The sequence below is a fragment of the Fukomys damarensis genome, unplaced genomic scaffold (genome assembly GCF_012274545.1).
Source record: "Fukomys damarensis isolate Sample0158 unplaced genomic scaffold, DMR_v1.0_HiC HiC_scaffold_22, whole genome shotgun sequence".
Lineage (NCBI taxonomy): Eukaryota > Metazoa > Chordata > Mammalia > Rodentia > Bathyergidae > Fukomys > Fukomys damarensis.
Genome location: NW_022900934.1, coordinates 14,419,251 through 14,443,048, shown reverse-complemented (window position 1 = coordinate 14,443,048; position 23,798 = coordinate 14,419,251). Strand labels below are relative to the sequence as shown.

Genomic DNA, 23,798 nt, shown 5'->3' with positions numbered 1-23,798 from the left:
GAGAGAGAGAGAGAGAGAGAGAGAGAGAGAACGCAAGCTCCAAGGCCAAGGGCCCTTGCTTACCACTTCAAAGTGTGCTCTTTAGTGACCAAAAGGAAGCCATGGTCTTCCTAGGACCCAGAGCTCTCCTGTGATGCCAACTGTCTTTTAACTCCACGAAGGCCAGCTACATAGGTGGAATTTGTAGGCAAAAATACCCAGGTTCATGTTTCAGCTCTAACACTTAAGTAGTTCTTACCTTCCTGGACCACAGTTATTTTGTTTATAGAATGGAAATACATGAGATCCATTTGACCAGTTCATTTTAGCTTGACCTAAGGAATTAGTGGGATTCCTCAGGGGTAAATGCCTATGAGCCCTTTAGGAGGCTTTCTAGTGGTCATCTCGGACCGCTATAGACCTAGATATATTCTGGAGAAATCTGAAATAAGCCTAGAACCTGAAGAAAATTGCAAGGAGAGCCCCAGAGGGATGACATTTTGCTATGTGAGTGATATGCTGGCATGGGTAAGTTGGCCTGGGATTTAAACTAAACTCCTTGTACACTTGTCTATCTAGAACCTGAAGAAAATTGCAAGGAGAGCCCCAGAGGGATGACATTTTGCGAGTGATATGCTGGCATGGGTAAGTTGGCCTGGGATTTAAACTAAACTCCTTGTACACTTGTCTAATGTGATGAATGTTGTGACTGATAATATTATTGTGATTTCCATCCTCTAGCTCCAACCAGCACCAGCCTGAGGAGCAGGGAAAGGAAGTTCTGCCTGGCCTCGCATCTGACTCCATTATAGCCTCCCTCCTTTCTTTCTGGATCCTGCATTCTTTCCTGAGCTGATCACAGCTTCTCCCTTTCCTAACCAATAAAGTGACAGCTTTCAGCACTGATGGAGCTGTGGCATCTGTTCTTATCACTGTCCCTGTTTCCCAGACTTAGGTTGAGATGAATGAGCCAGTGGGGGCAGTGACCAGATCATCCAAGTGTGAAGTCCAGGGGGGCATTCACTCAGAAGCAAGGAACATTCATGCAGGGTTTGGCTCCTCTGTGCTAGCACTTTCCAAGTGAATCCTTGCACTAAATCTTACACTATCGGTCATCATCTCTCACGGGTGATAGATGAGAAAACGGGCTCAAAGAGGTGATGGAAAGCCTCCAAAGTCACTCAGATTCACTGCTCTCATTCTGATAATAGCAGCAGCAGCAGCAGCAGCACCTACTACGTGTCAGACACAGGGCTACGAGATTTGCTCACGTAGCTGCTCAAAGCCCTCAGAGTAGTTAACACCCAGTGGTCATGTTCCTGTGGCCACACAGAAAACAAAGGTGACATCTTGGGATGGTTCCAACTCTTCTTTTAAACTTCTTTCTTAGACTTCAACTCATAGACTAGATTCTCATATGTTGCAGCATGAGCTTTCCTACACATCTCCATCGTGCCATGGTGAATGTCACTCACCGTGAGAGATTAAGAAGGGAGGAGGGAGCGTGGAGGTAGGTGTCGTGGAGAATAGGAGCCAGAAATGAGGCAGGTGGTCTCTCCTTTGGGGGAGTTCTCAGGAGGCTCACAGGACTTTGCCTCTTCTAGCTGGACAGAAGACAGTGGCCATGGGATATACTTAGGATTCTGTTTCACTTTTCCTAGAGAACAGCCAGGAATCCTGCATTCCAGTTTTCTCCAATTGACTGCTACTGTTACAGTGACCCAGCTTGGTCCTTCTCTGAGTCAGAGGGAGAAACATCTAGATGTATTTGCCTTGGCAGCATAACTTGGTGTCTTAAGATCATTTTAACAAAACTCATAACTTGAAATCAGTTCCCCGGGGAGATTTAAATATCCGTGGAAGAGAGTAGCATAGCAGTTTAAGACTTTGGTAGTGAACAAACATGAGCTCAGTGTCCAGCTCTGCCATTGTGCAATCATGTGGCCTTGGAAACATTGATGATTTCTTTTATCAGTTACTGAAGTTTATATATATATTATTTATAAAGAGTTTAGTGCAGTGGCTGGCACAACAAGAAGCTATTATTATTGCTTGGACAATGGAAAGCTGCTTACTTGGGCTTGAAGAGAGGATCCTGAGTAAGAGTGGAAGATAAAGAGAGTGCCCCAGTGAATATTCCTTCTTCAATTCTGCCCTCTGTCCCTGGATTCAAGGGAAATGTGGGAAGGTGATGGGGGGAGGGTTGCAATGTAGTGGAAATGACGTTTGGGGGGATCGAGGATGTCCCTGTTTTATTTCCACCCTGTGAATTTAAAGAAGCCCCTGCTCATCTTTGGGCTTCATCTACCTCTCTTGCAATAAATGAACAGATGATAGGCACCAATGGTTTTCTTCTCTCCCTCCAAACAGTAGTAATTGGCATGACTTAAGGCAAACCAATGAATTCCAGGGCAAGGGCCCTTCAGTCCCCTCCCCATGTGGCAGAAGGGTGTGCTATAACTTTGACTGTTAAGGGTTTTCATAAAAATCCACTCATTTTTATTCAAAATGGTGTTAAAAACTTTAGTTCCTCCCTCCATTCCCCTTTCTTCCCAAGTTTCTGTTGTAACCTTATCTCCTATGTCCCCAGATCTACAGTTCCAGTTTCCTAATTCACCCTCACTCCACTCCTTTAAAACCTCTATCTTTGAATGGGCAAAAACCATACTCAGGTGTGTATAGGTCTTCTATATTTTCCTGTAATATTTATTATGAGGACTGTAATATTGATTATGCCCAAAGCAGGCTGTGAAGAGTTAACCTCACAACTGGCTTGTTTACAGAAGTGAGTCTGGCTGAAGCCTACATGTCGAGCTCAGAGTAACTCACACCCAAATTCTGTTCCCACAACTAAAACTTTCAGACTAGAAGGGCAATGTTCTAATTACAATCCTATATTTTGTCTATTCTGTTCCTAACTTGAGATTGCTTTGTTTTATCCATTATGAGACTTTTTTACATTAATTTCCATAGAAACCACATGTTGTCTTTACCCCGATTGATTGCCCATAATATCGGTGCCTGGGACTGTCCAGAGCCTTTGTCAGTTACACCCACATTGGTCATCCTGGAGCCCTGCTTTCTCTCTCTTAGTTCTGTCTCTTAGTACATTCTTCCCCCTCAGGCCTGTGTCACACACTGGGCAGGTGGAGACTGGAACCTGACTACTGGGGTCTCTGACATTTTCCCAGTGTATTTGTACATGTGTATGTATTTTACAGACTCTTGAGATTTTAAACAAAATGGCATCATTTGTAGAGTTTCAGGCACAGAGATGAAGTGATTTTAGGAATACAACAGGGAGAATAAATTTGAGGGTGAAGAACTGCATCTCTTATTTACACACACGCACACACACGCACACACACACACACATTAAAAAGTGCCTTCAATGGCCCTTGAGCAATCCTGCCTCCGTGGAGGGCCGTGGTTTGCTAGGAAGTCAGATGACTTTGCAGATTTACTTACATATTTTTGCAAAAAAAAAAAAATTGTCGTTGTTGCCTTTGCTGCCACCATAGAGAATAACAGTCATAAGTATTTAAATTGTAAAACCATTTTTGAAAGATCCACAAGGGATCCTTTCTACAGATAGACTGGATATATTAAGGATGATATATTTAGGATTTTGGTAGGGTCTGAAAAAGGAAGTAGGGAAGAGAAGCCAAATCCATCACCTCCCCATCTGTTAGCCCTACTTGCAGGGCTGTTGATGGTCAGGACATGGTGATGAGCCTCTCCCCACCCACTGTTCTCTGGACTTCTTTCCAACCAACTTGGCTTTATCTAACTCTAGAAAAGGTGAATTTCTCACTTCTGGAAGTAGCCTTACATAGTGAAAGTCCCACGCTTACTTTGAATCCATACTCTAGATCTGCCATCTGCTACTGCAAATTCTCCAAATTTCCACTGCTTCATTTATAATATTAAGGAGTTGAACTCCATCATCAACTAGTGCTCTTCCATGTCTGATTTTCTAGAGTAAGATCTCTCAGGCTTCCACTCCTAGGCTGAGTCAATAAAAATGGATAGTTGGTGGGGAAAAGATAGGAAGTGACCTGAGAGTAGGATTCAGAGTTGATTTAGTAATTTTCTAGCTATGTGGCCGTGAACAAATGACCTATTTCATTAACCTTCAGTTTCTTTCACTGTAAAAGTGGATCTAATATCCACATCTTGGGCCTATTGAGGGATCAGAGATAGCCAGTGAAAAACATGGGTAAATAGAAAATAAATTGAGAAATGATGGCTGCTTTCCATCATTCGTTCCCTTCTTTAGCCACAGAGACTCTCAAAAATAAGGACATTATGCTCATTTCTGCAGCCCTAGTGCCCAGCACAGGCTGGCACTCAGTGCTCAGTAAACATTTGTTTTGTTTTTGTTTTTTGAGACAGGGTCTCACTATGTAGTTGAGACTGACCTGGAACTCACTATGTAGCCCAGACTGGTCTTGAACTCACAGCGATCCTCCTGCCTCAGCCTCCTGAGTGCTGGGATTACAGGTGAGCACCACCATGCCTAGCAGAAAATATTTGTTACCAGAAAAGAACAGGAACCATAAGCTCCTCTACAGCAGTATTAGAAGTTTCTTTGTATTCTCCTGTCACGTTCCTATCATTGTGTGAGTGGATTAATCCTTATAGTTAAACTCTTCACAGTTGCCCTATGATTTCAACATTTTATGAAAATATAAGACTGGAGAGATGAAGCACCTATCCTCATGTCACGCTAGGAAGCGATGGGTCTAAGAATCAAACCCAGCAGTTTCATTGCAAAAGTCTACAGGTTCTCAGTCTACCTTCATTGTTGTAGGATGGATGGATGCCGCATGTATGCATGGATGGATCACTGGCTGACTGGGTGATCATTCCTATGGTGAATTTTCAGACAGCAACCTAGGCAAGGGAAATATTCAGGCTCTGTCTTATCCTCCTACCAGCAAGACTGACCTTAAGGGTGAAAGATACTGGGAAAGGAGCTTGTTTATTCAAAATGTGAGGTTAAGTGAGGCAGATTGGAATGTTTCTGAGATTCTTATCACAGCAGCATCCTTGACCCTTACAAGTGACTCTGTGGAGGCTGGAGTCCCACATGCCTGTTATTTTCTTGATTCTATCTCTCTGTTCTTCCACTCCATTAAGCCAAAGGAACTTACCCAATGGAAATAATGATCCCTCCCTCTCCTCTCAATGTGTGTGTGGTGTTTTTTTTTTTAGCGTGATAAAAGCTAATCTAAGTGCTTTACACAAATCTATTAGGAGCTCTCTTATACTGAGAACCTCTCATACACCTTGTTTAACCAGTAAATTGGATCAAACCATTAACCTTATTTTACAGGAGAAGAAACTGAAGCTCAGAGAGGCTAAGTAATGTTAGTGAGGTACAGAGTTGGTAAGTGTTGGTGCCATAACCTGAACCCAGGTGTGCCTGACTCCACAGGTACCTGTCCTGTTGATGGGTACATTCCTTTTCTTTGCAGCCAAGGTTTCCTGACTTGAATGAGCATCAGAATTATCTTCAAGGCTTGTGAGAGCACAGACTGTGTGAGAACCAACCCCAGAGTTTCTGATCAATGAGGACTGGGTACTAGCAGGTGTTGCTACTGCTGTTGCTGGGCTGGAGAACAAATTTTGAGAACCACTAGCCTATGAGATTACTGGGCAGTTTAGGGTTCTACTTAAATATGAGAATCTAATGTATAGTTCCATATATTTGTAGAGCTATTTGTGCAAAGATATTCATCAATGCCTTAACAATGATAATCTCTGGGAGATAGGATTTGACAAATTTTTCCTTTCTCCCTCATACTTCGCATAATACAATATGTATTTTACTTGTTTGTTTGTTTGCATTGCTGGGGATGGAACCCAGGGCCTTGTTTATGCTAGGCAAGCATTCTACACTGAAATATATGCCTAGTCCTCTGTATTTTAAAGAGGGAATCCTACTAGCTATTCAGAATCTTGGGAACTACTGCTAACTGTGCCCATTTCCAGCAGATTTTTATTGAGCATACCATATGTATTAATCAGCTTTCCTGCTACTGATATCCAATACTTACAATTTAAAGGAGGAGAAGTTAGTTTGGCTTACATTCTCAGGAAATTCAGTCCATGGTCAACTGGTTATGAGATAGAAACATCATGTGGTAGAGTGTGGCAAAGCAAAAATGCTTAGTTCATTGTGGTCAGGTACCAGAGCAGGAAAACAGTGCAAGAGAGGGAGGAACCAGGGACCATATCTACTTCTCAAGGTCATGCCTCCATGACCTGCACAGGCATACCCAGAAGTGTGCTTTACTAATCTGCTAGTTACTTCTTAATCCAATCAAGTTGATAATAATTCATTACATCTTCTCATTTCCATTTATAGACTTTTAAGCTAGAACAAAGTGGTCCAGGAAGAATTCCTATAAGGAAATCTGACTAGGCTAATCCTTCATCCAAAATTTGGGCTGCTAGCTCCCTTTCTCCAATCCTGCCATGAGCCCAGACTTTGAAGCCCCCTATTCCCGCTATCTTTTTTTTTCTTCCTATTTTCTATGGCACTTCTACCATCTATTATGTTACAGTGTTTGTCCCACAAGAACATTCATTCCATGAAGGTGGAGTCATTGGCTCATGGCTTTAACCCCAGCACCTAAAATAGTGCCTAGCACACAGCATGCACCTGACATATATTTGATGAAATGAATTGAATTGATTCCCTATCCTGAAGAATAAGAAATGTGCTTCTGGGCTGCTGCTCTATTTCCAGTATACTCTTTGAGGTCTAAATTCCATAAATGCCTTTTTTAAATGGAGATGGAAGCTCTTGGCAAAAGATGAAAGTCAGGGTAAGGAGAGAGAAGCCTGGAACTGCATAATGTCATCCAGCGGTGCCTTGGTCTGGGAGACAAAGGACGAAGGTTACTCGTGGTGCTGGCTATGTATGAACAGAGTGACATTAAATGTACATCTCACTAAATGAATGTGAAAACTTTCCTCCAAACACAAAACCCACATCTCATTGATGGTTATATGGGCTCAATTCTCCTTCTCAATATGTTATTGCCATAGTAGAGTAGGTAAACTCTCTATTTTTGGCTAATGCGGAACGGGGCTTGGAGTTCCAGGTCTTCCTGAATGGCATGTGCTCAATAGCACGTCGTACAGGTTTCCTGATGCTTATTTCCCATCACTAGTACCATTGGTATTGTCAGGAGCACCACTAATGGAGTGAGAATGGGAGCTAAGGAAGTGTAAAAAGTGAGCTATGGGTGGAAAAAATCCTTTCTTCACTCTTTCCCAGTGGTACAGGTGTGATAACTGGGACCCAGCAAAGAGAGCAACTTGCTGGTCACATAGAGATTAAGTCCTAGGATGAGATTAGAGATCAACTCCCCAAGTACAAGGCTGTTACTACTATCAGTGAAACTAGTCTAATTTTTAACTTGTTATTTTGAGTGTTTTTTTGTTTTTGTCTTTGTTTTGTTTTTTGAGATGGGATCCCACTCTGTAGTTCAGACTAGCTTCAACTCACTATGTATCCCAGCATGGCCTTGAACTTGAAGCAATCCTCCTGCCTCAATTTCCTGAGGGCTAGGTTACAGGTGTGCACCACCACACCTGGATAAACTGTTATTTTGGGGAGAGTGTTCTTTCTGATTCTCCTTCAAGTCCCAGGTCTTTCCTAATGTTCAGGTTATTCCAATGATAAATAAAATAGTAAATGACCTCAGTACTACTCACTTCTGGCCATTTATGTTTCAAGGATACCCCTTGAAAGGCTAAACTTAACCCAGAGGGATATGGGGCCCACCACAGCATGATTCCCGATTCCAGTAACTAGTTGTGAGGAGGGAATCTATCACACCACAACACACAAGGACAGCAACTCCTCCGTTAAGAAAATTCTGTTCTGTTCAGTGAGACTTTGACCTGAGAGTCCCTCTAGCTAACAGATGCCACCCCCAGCATAGCAATCAGGGTTTCTAGACACAGATGGAACTCTGGTTGTTTTTAAACAAAAGAGAATTTTTTTTAAAATTTAAAATTTGGTGTAGTTTACAGACTCGCTAGCAGGACTGGAAAATTAAATCAGGAAAATGGATGAGAATATGGAAGGCTGCAAAGCAGGTCAACAGGACACTGGGCCCTGAGTATCCACTTTTCACCATCAATGCCACCACCATCATCTCTGCTACTGCCGCTCTCTAGAAGAGGATGCAGCTGTCTGCTTCTACCATTAGAATGAATTCTTTGTTGTCTCTGCCTCTTTGCTCACTGGGTTCCAGTTCAATGGCTTGGATGAGATTGTCTGATTGTCAGCCCAAATCAAGCACCCATTTCCTAGCTGCAAGGGAGGCTGGGAAGTTGAATATGCCCGTCACTTACATATTGTATCTCTGCTCCAAACCCATCTTTCTGTACACTTCTCTATAATGCTGGGAATGCTATTCTGGACACCAAGTTTTCCTTCACTCTTTTTCCAATTTGCTACTAGTTGGTCTCTATGAATGGAGGCACTGAAAGGAAACTGACAGGCAAAATAAAGGGAGAAGGGGCTTTTACCTTGTTTGGGGCTTCAGTTAGCATCTGGATCCTTCTGGCACTCTCCAGACCAGCTACACTGCACCTCTCCAGAGATTACCACTACAAGAAGGCTACGCTTCCCCCAGCTCCAGTGAACCACACACCATTTCAGTCTCCAGGGGTCTGAACACGAGCTGCAGCACGTACTAGAAGACAGTACAGCCACACAGCTCCCGCTGCTTCATCGGACATCCTTCTATTAACCCTTATGCTCTTTCAATAATAATAATAATGCTGGAAGGGCTGTGGGGAAAGAGGAACTCTGCTCCACTGCTGGTGGGAAGGTAGACTGGTGTAACCGTTGTGGAAATCAGTACGGAGATATCTCAAAGAACTGGAATTGGAGGTCCCATTTGACCCTGCTCTCCTCCTGCTGCATGACTTCCCCAAAGAATTAAAAGAATCTTACCACAGGGATATATGTGCACCCATGTTCATAGCAGCATGATTGGTGATAACTAAAACTTGGAAGCAATCCATTCGCCCATCAACAGGAGACCGGATAAAGAAAATGTGTGTGTGTATGTGTGTGTGTGTGTGTGTGTGTGTGTATGTGTGTGTTTTGGTTTTTTTAAAAAAATAAAATGTAGTACTGCTCAGCAATAAAGAATGAGAAGCTAGAGGTATTTATAGTAAATGGATGCACATTGAGGCAATACTCTTAAGTGAAATAAATAGGATGCATATATGTATAAATACCGGTTTCTCTAGTATGAGAAACTGAAAGTGTAAATAAGAACTAAAAGGTATAATACATAATATGAAATAGGAAGAAAAGGTTCAAAGGGGAAGGGGAAATGAGAGGGGTAGGAAAAAAGAAAGATGGGAATGGGATTAACATGAGAAAAGGAAAAAATGGAAACAAAGTCTTTGTAGATAGGGTGGGGTGAAGGGTTGATGGAAGGCAGAGGCATGGGGAAAAAATAAGAACCAAGATGGATTATGTAAAGGTGCAAATTTCCAAATGATGAATGTCATTACACCGTACACCTCAAATGTACCAATAAAATTAATTAATTAAAAATAAATAAATAAAACTGTCACACCAGCCATACTTTTTCCTCCCTTATCCCTCCTTTCTTCACGAGTCCTCTTTAACACCTCTTTGATTCCCTGGATCCCCTCCTTTCATTCCCCTTGCACCATTTTCTATTTTGGAGTTTCTGTGACACTCTACTCCATACTGTAAAACTATCTCCTTACTACAGCCCCAGAAACAGATCCATGAGTCGTTTCTGAGCTGAGTTTACCCTGAAGTGTTCACAATTCAGTGTCCCTCACTTGAGTGGCCTCCTTTTAACATTCTAGGAGTCACCATAACTATGTATTGACATTGTTGAATGATTTGCAATGTCTGTAAAAGTGCAATATTCTAACTATAATGAGCCAGGCTACTCTCCTTTTTCACTCTGACTTCCTCTGTATCACACTGCTCCTGGGTCAGGTGGTGTTGGAATGGCTCCCAGCATTTCAGGCCTCCAGCAGAAGGAAATTGAGTTAGGGATATATGCAGCTTGGAGTTGGTGAGATATGTTTTGGGCTGTTTGCTGTCGTGTCTATTTATAGGAAGTTGCTGCTTGCTGTCCCGACTGCAAGCAATACTCCTATTGTCTGCTGTGCACCTCCCTTGACAGCATGGCACTGAGGCTAAAGGTTATACTGTAGCATGAATGTACCTAGTCCTAGGAGGACGTGGGCAGTGGAGGAGAAAGGAGTTTTGGAATGTATGCAGCCAGAAAAACAAGTCTCTAGAAAGTTCTCCAAATATCAGATACACAAAATTATAAATATTTAAAATCTTTCATTTTTATTGAGAACTATTCAGAAGTTCTTTACCAGGAAGAATATCCTTGATAATTCAATCTGTACAATTTAAAATACACTGTGAATATTTTCTTTCTGATGGAATTTTACAAAAGAGAACTTATTAAATTCCTGTGTTTTTAGTGTACAAACTGACAAACAGAACTACAAATGTCAAGCATGGCTTTGCAGTCAGGCATGTGCTGTGTGCATCACTACTACGATCAAAATCATATTTTGATAAGTCGTGTCAAATGAAAAAGTGATATATTTTTCCATTCTCTCCATAGAAATTGACTTTTCTAGAATTGATATTATAAATGTAAAATATAAATTAATTTATTTTATGGATTTTTCTGCAGAGTTGTTATATCTGCCAACTTTTTAAAACCTGAAATTGGTTGTGATTTCCATTCTTAATTGAAATAATATTCTCTTTTACATTTCATTTGTATCAGCCTTAAAGGAGCTCCTAATTGATAAGATTTAGATGATACAGAACCTGAATGTAACCTGGCCCTGTTTTGTTTTGTTTTTTGGGTTTTTGGGGGGTTTTTTTGGTACCGGAGATTGAACTCCGGTCTTTGCGCTTGTAAGGCAGGCCACCAAACCGCTGAGCTAAATCCCCAGCCCTGGCCCTGTTCTTAAGCATCTCATAACATTTTTTTCCAGGGTAACAGTGTCACCAGAGGTCTCAATTTTTAGGGTATTCATACTCCTTGTTTTGTTGTTACCAGAAAAGCAAGTGACCTCTTAGAGAGATGTGAATAGGCGTTACTCTCTGCACATTTCAGATGCAAATTTTGGAGACTCAGAAATATTGGACACCACAGAACACTTTATTCGGTGGAACTGTAACCATATGGGAATAAATGGGGGTTCTGAAAGTTAAAGAGATAGGGAATCACACTGAGAAAAGGTCAAAAGGGCACCATGTTCAAAGAGAAGATGAGTGGGAGCAAAGAGAGTAAGAAAATCCTGGGGCTCAGCTTTTGGAATGGCCAAGGTCTTAGTGGCTGCAATGTGGCCGGTGGAAGCCACCATTAGGGCACTGGTCAGGCACCCATAGAGACAGCCCCAAATCATAAGCCAGATCCTGGAGATTGTTTCAGGTCAACCTGAGTGTATCTGGGGAAATATGTCTGTAAGATAGCAGAATAAAGGTTGGTATGTTCAGATCCGGGTCAATTCAGGAACCAAATCTTACAGATAACGGAAAAGAAGAGATGGGATTATTTTGACATCTTTTGGCAGTAAAGGAAAACCAAAGTGAGGTGAGTCTTTGGTTTGGCCTGCACCCCCTACTCACCACATACTTGCCAATTTCCCTTTGTTTATTTCCTCTCTTCCTACCCTCTCTTTCCCAAAATGTCCTTACACTTACATCTCTGCAAAGTGAATTCTTAGCTCCTGATTGGTGCTGGTTTGGTCACCCCCCAGGCCTGTGAAGTGTTAGCATGGACCAATGCCCAAATTTTTATGTGGCATTGGAATTTTGTGTGGCAAAATCATGGGAATTTGGGACTTACTTATTTTTCAGATAACCTTGCAGATCTCTTCAGATGGGAAATTGTTAGGGTTCCCGTTGCAACCACCATAGATGAAATTAGAGCAGAGATCAGTTTCTTTATCATACCACCAGCAGGGAAGGAAGGCCAAGCAGGGTCCAGTGTCCTTTGGCAAAGTGCATACATCTGCAGGGAGATCACAGCACAGAGCTATTTGGATGCCTATTTCCCAGAGAATCTACCTCTCACTTCCTCTGATTGCGTCTCTGTTGAGAAGCATATTTGGCCACTCACTTTAACATCAGTGGTTCTTAACTTCTTCATTGTAAGATGAGAATACAAAATACTACCCTGCTTGTCTTACATGACTGTTGTAAGAAGCAGATGTGATGATACTACATGGCCCCTCTCATTGGGCCTCCCCAACTTCTGAACAACTAAATCACAGGAATTTTGCCTGTTGAGTAGCTTTTCTTTCTTTTTCCTTTCCTTTCTTTGTTTGTTTGTTTGTTTCTTTCTTTTACATTTTAAAAATTCAGTCACCATTATCTTCCCCAAGACTGCCAAGACAGGCTACCAACGGATCTCCAAGACTTCTCCAGTCTACCCCACATTGGTTCAACATCACTGATCCACTTGTCTCAAGATGAAGTTTTGCCTTGCATTCCTAAATCCATTTCTTCTCTCTTTCCAGCTTTGTTTCTTTTGCTGCTCCTAACACTCACACTTTCAAACTTGATGCTATAAAGATATGTACTTAACTTGTCTATGTGCCTTTGAACATGCCTAAATGTTCATGCCTTTCTTGCTAAATAGGTGCACTCCTATTCATTTTTTTAAACCTCTCTTAATTGTCAACTCTTTTTGTGATGTCTTTACTGGATCCTTTCCTTTCCCTCTTGCTTTTCTTGTGTCTCAACCTTGCACATGTCTTACTTTTATAATGCACACTTATCACTGAAACACTCATCTATCACTTCTGTGTAATTTTGGTTCATTCTTTCTCACTCCTCTATGGGAATATGAGTTTTCCAAGGGTAGAAATTATCTCCTGTGTAATTTCTAGCAAATAATTTGGCTCAGAGTGGATGTTTCAGGGGTGTTCATAGTGAAAAAAAATGTACCCTGAACTTTAAAAAGCATTTAATGAAGAGACATTTTTCTCATAGTGCTATGAGGTACAAATCAAGTCATTAGTACCTCACAGTCTGCAGCACAACAAAATAACAATTTTATTAAAGTAAATCAGCCACCCCTCTTAATATTTGGCCTATGGCAACATTCAATCTTATGTCCTAGACCCTCTCATTGTTTTGTTATGCAAATAAGGGGAACGAGGCTTAGAGAAGGTCAGCACCTTCCCTGAGGTCATATAGATGGTTAGGGAATTAAATATAGATAACGCATTATCCTTGGGACAAAAACCAGAGCCCTTAACCCTCTTCATCTTTTTCATCTCTTACCCTGCTTATACTTTCTCTGCTCTTTGGTCTTTCTAGGTCTGATCTTACTACCTTCCACCATAGGGGCTTTTCCACCTGCTGTCACCTGTACCTGAAAGGCTCTTTGCTTCAAGTTTTTATCTGCATGCTGTCTGTCTTTCAAATCATAAGTCATGAAACTTTTTTCCCCAGGAAAAATTTTTCTGTTCCCCCTGGCCACAATGAGCAAGTGGAACCCATCATAGGGGTTGGGGAACCAATAAATGTATATTTGTTGAATTAATAAATGGATGAAAAGTCTGTGATGTTCTTCCTTAAAACCCAGTGACACAAGCAGGGGGGAAAGAGTGTAGGAGTTTGAAGGCATTCGGAGAAGGCATGCTGGATTGTATAGATAGAGAAGTCTCGTATACCTGTCTTATATAGTTATTACATAACCTGACACAGTGTTGGCAATTGATGAGGCTTTAGTGGCTTCTTGGCATAGCAGAAAATCACTGAAAAGTAGTCAAGAGACCATGTGGTCCAGTACCCATATCTATCTCATTGAAGGGGAAATTGAGTTCCAGGATAAAGAAACTAAATTGCACACATCACATACATCACATTCCACTGTTGTTCACATCACACAGGGGCAAAAATAGAAATGCTAGACTTCTCCCAAGGCCAGCACCAGCAGGATCTGCGTCAAGTAGAAGATACATTGAGATTCTTGGTCAGATATAGCCTTGGTGACCCAAGAAAGGGGAATGTACAATGTCAGGGCAGGAGGGGGAGGGAGAAGAAGGCCCTGGTGGAAGAGATCCAGGGGATCTGTCAGACACCTTTGCTGAGATCTAAACATTTCTTTCCACAGCCGAACAGGCAGCACTTCATCTTATCTGGGCAATGCCTGTGCCTCAAGCACTGGCTCCTTTCTTCGACTTCACATTTCACTCTGATTTTGGGACAGGATCCTAAGGAAGGAGAAGACATCCTTCCTTCAGACCTCGAAGGGGCCATTGTTTTTCCTTCCCCCAACACTGTGGATTTGGAGAAGCTTGTTTTCCCTCCACCTGAGCCCAGAAAGTAGTAATAGGGGGCTCATGAGCCTAATGACACTGGCCACTACCCCAACCCTATAACCACTCACTATCTGATCCCTAAATCCACCCCTGCTGCCATTTCTACCACCTATAAGTTTCCCAGAGAAGGACAAGCTTCTTTGGGACTACTCTGGTCACTACAGCTTGTTGGGCTTGGATGTTCCCCCAGGAGGTGCTGTAGCTCATGGTGACTGAGATTTCCATTTCTGGCAAAGATGGCTGGGCTTTAGAACTCTGTGCAAATCTTGGAATGGGAGGAATCCTCTCTGAAAACTTCATTTCCTTATTTGTTTAGAGGGTCATTTTGAACACTAATGCAACAAAGTTTGAAAAGCTGCCTGGGGCATAATAATAATGATTAATATGGATAAAGTACTTACTAGGCACTTGGCCAGTTCTCCTTAATCCTCATTACACATCTCTGTCTTGGTCCTTTTAATACAAAGGAGTCTGAAGCAAAGGGAGGTTATGTGAAGTTGTCGGGGGTGGCACAGCTAATTAGGGAATGGGACCCAAATTGGAACCTGGGATGCATGGCTCCTGAACACTCACTTTCAATCACTACTTTTTTAAATGCTCAGTATATTTTTGCATTTTTGCTAAGGATGGAGTGTTCATATTTCAGTACTCCAAGGGTTCTGGAGTCTGTTCTTCACTCCTAAAGTCAAGGAGCCTCTGTGGATGGCCTGTCGTTAAGGGAAAGTCCCTTTAGCCAGGAAGATTCCAAAGTCGCTTTTCATGAGCTTCAAGGCCTAGGCACCTCTGGAAAGAACTCCTTGGAATGGTGACGGAGAGTCAATTGCTAGAGACTTAGGTTTCTGTGCTCACTAAGGGTGTCTTACCAGGAGGAAGAGGGCTGAAGCAACAATTCCAAATGTCTCCTCTTTCCACCCAAGATCCCAGACCAAAGAAGAGGAAAGCGGTGAAACTGTTCTTTGTTCCTTCCTCATCAAGTTCTCTCTCTCAGATAAAAGCACTGTCTCCCCAATACTTACTTAGTAAGAGCCCCTCGACCAGCTTAGGGTCCTGGATACCCCTCAGGAGGATGAGCAATACCAGGAATGACGGAAATCCCAAGAATCTCCTTTTAGAAAGAGGCACTGGCCTGGCTGGTGGCACCAAAACTAGGCTTTACTGCTCAACAGCTCTGGCCTCTGAATTTTGGCCAGCCCAGGCCCAGAACTCCAGAGACGGCTCTGGAGACAAGCCAGCAACACTCCTCTGCTGGGAACACCAAGTCCCCGAGGCCATCAGTAGGACTAACTGGCACCTATAGTACCAATCCTGGGGGAAGGGGCTTCTGATGGGCTGCTCCTATCCCCCAGAATCTGAGACTCCTGGCTTCTCTGGTTTGCCAGGGAGAAGGGCACAGTCATCCAGGGTGTTCAGACTCTACTAGAGAAGGAATGCTCAACTCTAGAATTTTTTTCCAAAGAATGATTTGAACGTATACAAAAAAGAGAGAAAGGTATCAAGGGATGAGTGGAGGGGAGAAGCAGAGATGCGAAAGGGAAAGAAAAAAGAAATGTCTTATGTACATGTACCAACTTCCCACAAGGAATGTGAAAGTTGTATACTACACACGTGTACTAATAAACTAAACTAAGAATATCCTTGTTCTTGTCTTCCTGATTTTACCCTTCTCCTGACATAGCTATTTTTCTTGCTATTTTTTTATCTCCTCTTCATGCTTCTCTATGTTTTTTATCTTGTGGATCTCTCCCTCTATCCCTCTCCCCCATTTCCTTTGCTTCTCCTTCTGTCTTTCTCCCTCTCTCTTTGGCCAGCCCCTTTTCTTTGCCATGTCAAAGAGTAAAAATCATGATAATTAGTGGGACATGGGGAGGACGCATTGATTCCATGTTAAACGGAACCTTCAGAGAGTATCTGCTCAGGACATGCTACCATGGAAGCAGGTAAGATGCTTAGATTTGAGAACTTCCATCACCAGGTACAATTTAGAATAGGCAACAAATAGGAGAGAAATAATCTCAGCTATGGCTTCAGAACCAGCTGCATGAGAGGACCTGAAAAATGTTCCACTGATTGTTCTTGAGCTGTTTTACCCATTTAAGTCTTCAAACATCAGTGAGAGGGTAGATGTGATGTCAGTATGAGTGAACCTGGGACAGATGTGGTAGAGATGGCTATGCTCTCCGCTTACCTCAATTACACCTGAGCCTGTGAACGGTAATTCAACAGGACATTTTTAATCCATTCTTTAAAATGGAGGTAGAATTTTCACCATAGAACATCAGCCATTTTGAGGTGAATCATTCAGGTATTCACTGGCAGAAGTTCAGTGACATTTTTAGTACATTCACAAGGTTGTGTAACCACCACTTCTATAAGTTCCAAATCATTTCTTATCATTCCAAGTGAAAACCCTGTACCCATTGACAGTCACTCTCTAGCTTCCCCTCTCCAATTTCAGCTCCAGGCAAACACTAATCTTCCTTTCTGTATCTCTAGATTTACTTGTTCTGAACATTTCATGTAACCAGAATCACACGGTATGAGCCTGGTCATGCCTGTCTTCTTTCACTTAGCATCACTTTTCTGAGGCCCACCCACGGTGTAGCATGCATTGGCTCATGTTCCTTTGTATGGCTGAGTATCATCCACAGAGCACGGCAGCTTCCCATCTCTAGCAGCAGAGTCCTCCCTTCTCTGCTCTGACTTTTCTCAGGCTCCCTGGGAGCTTTCTCAGGTTGCACGTGGAACAATCTGGAAGAGTCAGGAATTTAATGCCCCAGACATCCATTGGAGGGAAGAAAATCATTGGCTTGGCTTCCTCATCACCAGCAACAGATAAAAATTTGGAGGCCTGTTTGACATGGTTCACACGGTTCCTTTGAAGGTGCCCAGCAGGACTGCCCTGCAGTTTCCCACATTGGTGACCACTCATAATTGACTCCTCTCTCTTCCCTGAGTCACCCACTCCCTACCACGTGCTTCCTGGGAGATCTCCCGGACGAACTACTTGAACCCAGGAATTTCTCCCAAGGTCAGTTTCTAGGGCATCCAAAGTAAAGCAACATTCATGGATCTAAGAGTTTTAGCATTTTAAAAAGAAACAGAAAGTTAACATCTCTAGAGCTCTCAACTCTGAAAGTTTAGATTGTCCTCATTCTATTAAAGGATGTCCCTGAAAGCTTCAATGACCCCTATTCTCTGCAAAATTCAATATAGGAAACAGATATGAATTACTCAGCCCCAAAGTCATAGGACTAAACCAAGTACTTTATTGAAAAAAGATGGGAGTTTCAGTGGATAATCAGGGAACTCTGGAAGATGGAGATGAAGGGGTGAGCATGCGTAGAGGTGAGACGCAAACAGAAGATATTATGCACAAAAAGAGGTGGGGATGAAGGAAAGGGAGGCAGGTCCTAGGGTTCACTGTTGAGAAGAGCCAAACTTTTTTTGGCGCGCTGGGAGTGGAGCAGTGGAATCCTGTCTGGAGCATCAGTCAGGTACACACAGTCAGGAGCAGGAGCCAATCCCGGTGGTCGTTCTGGTGCATGAGTCTTTATACTTGCACGAAGAGACTCTGTTGAAGATGTAGGTATAAGATGAAACTGGCTTTTGAAGTCATGTTTATGCATCTTTTTTGAGGGAGGAGATTTAAAGTGGGTTTGTGAAGGGGGGCTATCAGTCTCTTTCAAGGAAAACTGAGTGAGGTCGGATTGCTCATGAACAGCTGTGATGAGGAATTTGATGACTGGAATAGTTTGTGGTCAAGGTGCCCAGCACAAGGCTGGGCATGCTGTGATCCTTCAGAAATGGGTCTCAGAGATTTTGTCATCTTTGCACCCCTCCTAAGTCCCATCATACTTGCTAGCTTTGCCTCATCCTTACATCCCTTCCAATTTTTGGTCCCCCAGAGTCACTATCACCTTTCGGCAATTCTTACTTCCTGATTAGAACTGGTGCTGTAGCACTGGGTCTGCCAAGGAAATGGCTGTCCTGTGATGGACCAGCCAACACCCAGACCTCCTTAGCATGGATCTGGTTAAAATGGGAGACAAGGGCCCCAAGACTCACTTTTCTTCCACAGAAGTTCTGGCACATGCCTTTGGTTTGGAAGTTGTTATTGTTTCCATAGCAGCCACCATAGATGAAGAGGTCACAGGTATTATTTTCCTTATTATACCACCATCGACGAAAATAAGCCATGCAGAGGCCAGTTTCTTTTGGCAGACTGCATACATCTGTAGAGAGACCCCAGAGTTGAGATTTCAGTGCTTATTCCAGAACAACAAGGTGGTGATGTTCTCCCTGGTAACCAGCCGAAATGAAACTGGAACAGGCTCTCTTCCCCTATCACATTGTGGGAGCCCAGCTCTAGGAACATGCTGTACATACTGATAAGGAGACCCCAGAGTGGGTGTCTGCATCCCCAGTGATAGGACTGTGGCTGTGTAACTCGTTAAGATGGTATCATATTGAAGTGGGGTGGGTTCCTAATCCAGTATGACTAGTGTCCTTATAAAATGGGTAGATTTGGGCACAGAAGCACATGCAGGGGGAATGTCACATAAGCATGAAGGCAGAGATCAGAGTGATGTGCCTACAAGCCAAGGAATGGCAAAGATTGTCAGCTATCCACCAGACCTTAATAGAGAAGCGTGGAACAGGTTCCTCCCTCCTAATCCTGTGAAGGGATGAACCCTGCTGACACATTAATGTCAGACTTTGAGCCTGCTGAACTGTAGGGCAACTCACTAATTTTAAACCAACAATCTGCAGTACTTTGTTGCAGCAATCCTAAAAAACTAATACTGGTCCCAGCTAAAATGAGTTCAGGGAAAGTTAAGTCTCCGCAGCTAGACAATTTAGTCTTACTGGTTTCTACTTTCAAATAGCTCACCTCTCTGTCAGTCCTTTTACTTTTATTCTCAGCATCTCACACTTGAGCTGGTGATCCAGCACCTAACTGATCCTCCCACCTCCAGTGCTGGCCCCTCCCATGCACCTCCCCAGGGGGAAGGTTCTGGTGGATCTGATAGGCGCACTGATTGTGCCATTCCATGGATAGTACCTACCTTGACTATGGGGTACCAAAGTCATCCCATAAGCCACAAGGCCCTTCATCTTCTGGCTCCTACTCATGGCTCTGGCCTCATCCCTTTGACGTTGCATGCTTTGGCAATATTGACCTCATCATGAGACCATGCATCTCCATATCTCTGCACTGCCATATGCCCACTGCTGCTCACTGTCATGACTGATGCGCCTAATCCTTCCTTCAAACCTTTATCAGATGACCAACTCCTCTGTGATCATTGCTGACTCCATTCTACATCCCAACCTCTGCAGATACCTAAATCAAGCCTGCATTTCCCCACCTTGCTTCTTAACCATGTGTGTACATGTGCCTTTGGTTTATATCCTTGATCTCATTTTCTAGATTATCTCTAGTGAAGAGGGATTGTGCCTGATGTCATCTTGACCTGGCACACTGTAGAGCCTTATGGAATACTGAGAGTAAAGTAAAAAGTATCCTAGCCTGGACCAAACAAGACATTCCTTTAGCATCTGCTATGAACTAAAAGGTTTATGGGACAAAAAAAAAAAAAAAAAAGCAATCTCTGCTATTTAGGAGCTCGCAGATGAGAAAGACAAATGAAGTAATAAGGATCAGATGGCTGTTATGCGCCAGACCTTGCTCAAACTACTTCGTGAATATCAATTTATTTGATCCTCAAACCTTTAACACTGGTTAATGTATTATCTGAAGAAATTAAGGTACAGCCGGGGCTTTAGCTCAGCGGTTCAGTGGCCTGCTTCGCAAGTGCAAAGACCCGAGTTTGATCCCCAGTAATAAAAAAAAAAGAAAAAAAGAAATTAAGGTACAGCCGAGGAAATTTGTAAATTGGCTCAAGATAAAACAGCTGGTAAAAACCGGAGCTCAGATTTGAACTCAGGAAGTCTGGGTTTGGAATCCCTCACCTGCAGACATGCAAAGGCTCACGAGCCTCTGGCCTGCCTACTCCACTCCTTTGACAAATCCTGGGTACCGACCTCCTAATTACCTGTCAAACACACCCCACTCTTCACTTGCCCTCAGCTGCCTAGTTAAAGCTGCCCTTTTGCTTCATCTTAAAGTCCTTCATTGCCCCAATTTCCCTATCATACTCCAGAGGCACAGTACAAACTTGATCATGTCACTTCCCCCACTCATAGAACTCACAGAGCTCTATGGTTCTGGGATCAAGGTGAGACTCTGCTCTGGCCCACCAGATCTGAAATGTTTCATCTTTTCCATTCTAGGCTATTTTCCCCTTTCACCAAGCCACGCTCTGGGCCTCACCACGGAGCCTTTGTGCATGCTGTTCCCTATGCCCGGTAAGCCCTCCCACCCTCTTGTTTTCTCAAACACTACTCTTCATTCTGAATTCAACCGCAGGTTTGCTTTCCAGAGATGCCTTTTCCGTGTTCCACACCACAGTGAGCAGGTCAGATCCTACCATGGATCCTGTCATTTGGAGATGGCCTCAGTGTGTCCTCCAATAAGGTTCACACTGGGGAGTTTGGGCCCAGAGGTGGCAGTACCTTAAGGAGATGACACCTAGTGATAGGTCCTTGGGCGATTTAGGGAATGCCCCCCGGAAGGACTGTGGGTCCTTAGTATCTCTCTTGGCTTCTGTACCCCGTGATCTATCTCTTCCTCACACAATCCACCAACTGCCATGGGATACTTGCCAGAGAATGTAACATGCTGTTTGGACACAGACTCCAAAACTCTGAGTGAAAGAAAACTCTTTTCTTCGCACACTTAACCTATCACTGGTATTTCATTAGAGAGGTACAAAATGGGCTGATGTAATGAGTCTCAGAGGCACAAGTAAATATTTGCTAAATAAATGCAGAATTTTTGACAGTCTTTTTTGGAATCCAGGGAGATGGGTATGGAGTTAACCCTGCAACAGCAAAGGAAAACCTCTCTGTTCTGGGGTGGTCAAGGCAGGTTTCCTGACAGAAAGTTGAATCTGGATAGGCAGAAAGGAAGTAGCTTAAGAGCAGAAAGCCAGGAAAGATGATTGCTGGATTTATCACTTGCAGCAGCAATGTTGCTATGTGTTAGGAAAATAATGGCCACCTGGGTGCTCAGAAAATCATTAGACTGGAAAGAAGCCAAGAAACCACCTGATTGAATCCCATTCCTGCACCTATCATTTGCTCAGTGAAACTGAGGCCCAGTCATTACCTGACAGGATAAGAACATTACTAATGTTACACACCGTATTAGGGGCAGAGGTCTCCCAAATCCAGCAACCTCACCCAGGACCGGCCCTCAGTGATCCAGGTGTCAGTGCTAACCCAGAGGGTCTGAGTAGAGAGGGTGGTTATTTGGAGCTTCTGAATGTTACCTTGTTTGAGGTCTAGACACTTTTTTCCACAGCTGAAGACGCAGCACTTTTCATTGTCCTGGCACTGGCTGTCCTTTTGGCATATATCTCTTTCTTTGAATTCACAGTTCTCGCTGATTCTGGGGCATTTACCTAGGGAAGGAAGCGTCTTATGGCCATAAGCCTTGGAGGGAAGAGAGCCCATCCTTCACCAGACCCACTTCCAGTGACAGGGAACTTTCTTTTCATTTTGTCCACCTCCAAGAGTCCCTTTCCTAAGGTTTCCTCACGTAATTCCCAGCACAACCCATACTATCTTCCCTCGTGGGCACCCTCACTCCCAATCTTCTTAGCCCCATTCCTTGACCCACTTCTACCCCTGGCCCCTCTGAGGCAAGTTTTCTATACCATTGGTGGCATTGGGTCTGAGTAAATCTTTGCTGGGAGAGACGCTGTGCTGTGCACTGTGGGAGGCCGAGCAGCATCCCTAGCCTCAACCCACTCTAAGCCTGAGGCATTCCCCTCTCCTGTAACAACAAAAATATCTCCAGACATTGCAAATGCCCCCTATGGGAAAACTGCCCCTGTTCAGCCAATGGTTTGGGCTGATCTGGTCTTCTTGGCCTTGCTGAAAAGCCAGGGTCTGTGAAGTCCTCCAGGAGGTAACATTGTTCAGTGACTCCTAGTGCACTAGAGTCACTTCAAGTTTTGAATTCTCACTCTGGTCTTCCACTTGCCCCCTCTGAAATATGGTTTCTTCATTTGTGCAATCCATTTGTCCCTGGAAGGGAAGACTTGTGAGGAAGAAATGAAACAAAGGCTGTAAAACTCTAGTCAGAGCAACCAAGGCACAGTCAATTAACCAGCATTTGTTAAGTGCTTACTATAAGCCACACACTCTTCTTAGCATTGCAAATGCATCATCTCATTTACTCTCCACCAGGGATCTGTGAAGTAAATTCTAACAGTCCTGTTTTACAGATGAGGAAACTGGAGCACGTAGAATTTAAATCACTTGCCTATGTGTCTTGGCTACCAGGATTCAACTCTCTGAATCTGTCACCGAGCCCTCTTTAAATATTTACCTTTTTAAATGTTTACTCAGAAATCTCTATTTTTTGAGTCAACAAATGCTAGAAACTGTCATTATTAGCCAATCCTGGTGATGTAGATCTCTAATCCCAGCACTCTAGGAGGCTGAGGCAGGAGTATCACAAGTTCAAGTCCACTCTGGGCAACTTAGTGAGACCTTGTCAAACTAAAAAATACAAACTAAAAAAAAAGCTTGGCTAGTAGCTCAGTGTAAAGGCTCTACGTTTTATCCCCCATATCACAGAAATTAATCACTATTGCAGTATAATAATGAATTGTTGGTGTCTTACATTTTAAAAGACTACTAGATATTAGCGTTTATCCTAAAGTCAAGAAACCCCTGGCAATGCAGAGGCACTTCATAGGACTATGTAGATAAGAACCCGAAGTTAATGTGATGCCCCAAGAGAGGAGTCTCGTTCTGGTGGGACCAGGAAGATCCCTCAGTCTTCTCAGATTGCTATAGTCCCTCCCACAAATGCTAGATTTTGTGAGTCTTCCTCACCTCCCCAAGAGGACTCTCCATCTGCATAGGGGCTGAGAGACACAATTGCCCAGAGCCGGAGTGCTGCCTTCACAGAAGGGATCTAAATATCTCCCTCTCTCCCAACCCAAGGCCAGGGCTAAGATGGAGGAAGGCAAGTCATATCTGAGGAATCATTCCCTGTTCCTTTCCTCGTAGCAAACTTCCCTCTCTCAGCCAGAGTGCAGATGCAATACTTACGGAAAGAGCGCCAGTGAGCAGTTTGCTGAACATTCGCCAACAGGATGAATAGCACGAGGATGCTCAGAAGTCCAGAAGATTCCATCCTGAGGAGGAAGGCATCATATCTGAGGAATCATTCCCTGTTCCTTTCCTCGTAGCAAACTTCCCTCTCTCAGCCAGAGTGCAGATGCAATACTTACGGAAAGAGCGCCAGTGAGCAGTTTGCTGAACATTCGCCAACAGGATGAAAATCACAC

General features: G+C 43.3%; 2 protein-coding genes across 4 annotated transcripts in view; one reads left to right on the top strand and one right to left on the bottom strand.

Annotated features, from left to right (window-relative positions):
* Nucleotides 1–885, top strand: part of Wfdc2 (WAP four-disulfide core domain 2) — a 6,647-nt gene extending 5,762 nt beyond the window's left edge. The window contains exon 4 of the mRNA XM_010631497.3: nucleotides 721–885. The gene's annotated coding sequence lies outside the window, so the exon portion shown is untranslated. The remainder of the gene's footprint in view (nucleotides 1–720) is intronic.
* An 11,000-nt stretch (nucleotides 886–11,885) lies between these two features.
* On the bottom strand, nucleotides 11,886–23,648 carry LOC104867189 (eppin). 3 transcript variants are annotated; one of them, XM_010631498.1, is made up of 5 exons: nucleotides 23,560–23,648; nucleotides 21,765–21,896; nucleotides 18,432–18,602; nucleotides 14,131–14,262; nucleotides 11,886–12,050 (listed from the first exon to the last, which is right to left on the bottom strand). In XM_010631498.1, the coding sequence occupies exons 1-5, from the start codon at nucleotides 23,642–23,644 to the stop codon at nucleotides 11,893–11,895; spliced, it is 678 nt and encodes a 225-aa protein (XP_010629800.1). In that variant the 5' UTR covers nucleotides 23,645–23,648; the 3' UTR covers nucleotides 11,886–11,892. The 3 variants fall into 3 exon arrangements, with proteins under 3 accessions (XP_010629800.1, XP_010629801.1, XP_010629802.1); XM_010631499.1 differs by lacking the exons at nucleotides 11,886–12,050; nucleotides 14,131–14,262 and adding an exon at nucleotides 17,614–17,941 and having other exon boundaries at nucleotides 18,436–18,602; XM_010631500.3 differs by lacking the exons at nucleotides 11,886–12,050; nucleotides 14,131–14,262; nucleotides 23,560–23,648 and adding exons at nucleotides 17,614–17,941; nucleotides 22,464–22,962 and having other exon boundaries at nucleotides 18,436–18,602.
* Between the last annotated feature and the right edge of the window lie 150 nt (nucleotides 23,649–23,798).

Excerpts from the sequence above, each read along its gene's own strand:
- LOC104867189 (XM_010631498.1), bottom strand. The coding sequence starts at position 23,644 with ATGGAATCTTCTGGACTTCTGAGCATCCTCGTGCTATTCATCCTGTTG. Across the intron at positions 18,603-21,764 it reads GTGTCTAGACCTCAAACAAG|ATGTATGCAGTCTGCCAAAA; the intron begins GTAACATTCAGA and ends GTCTCTCTACAG. Across the intron at positions 12,051-14,130 it reads ATGTTTAGATCTCAGCAAAG|ATGTATGCACTTTGCCAAAG; the intron begins GTGTCTGACAGA and ends ATCTCCCTGCAG.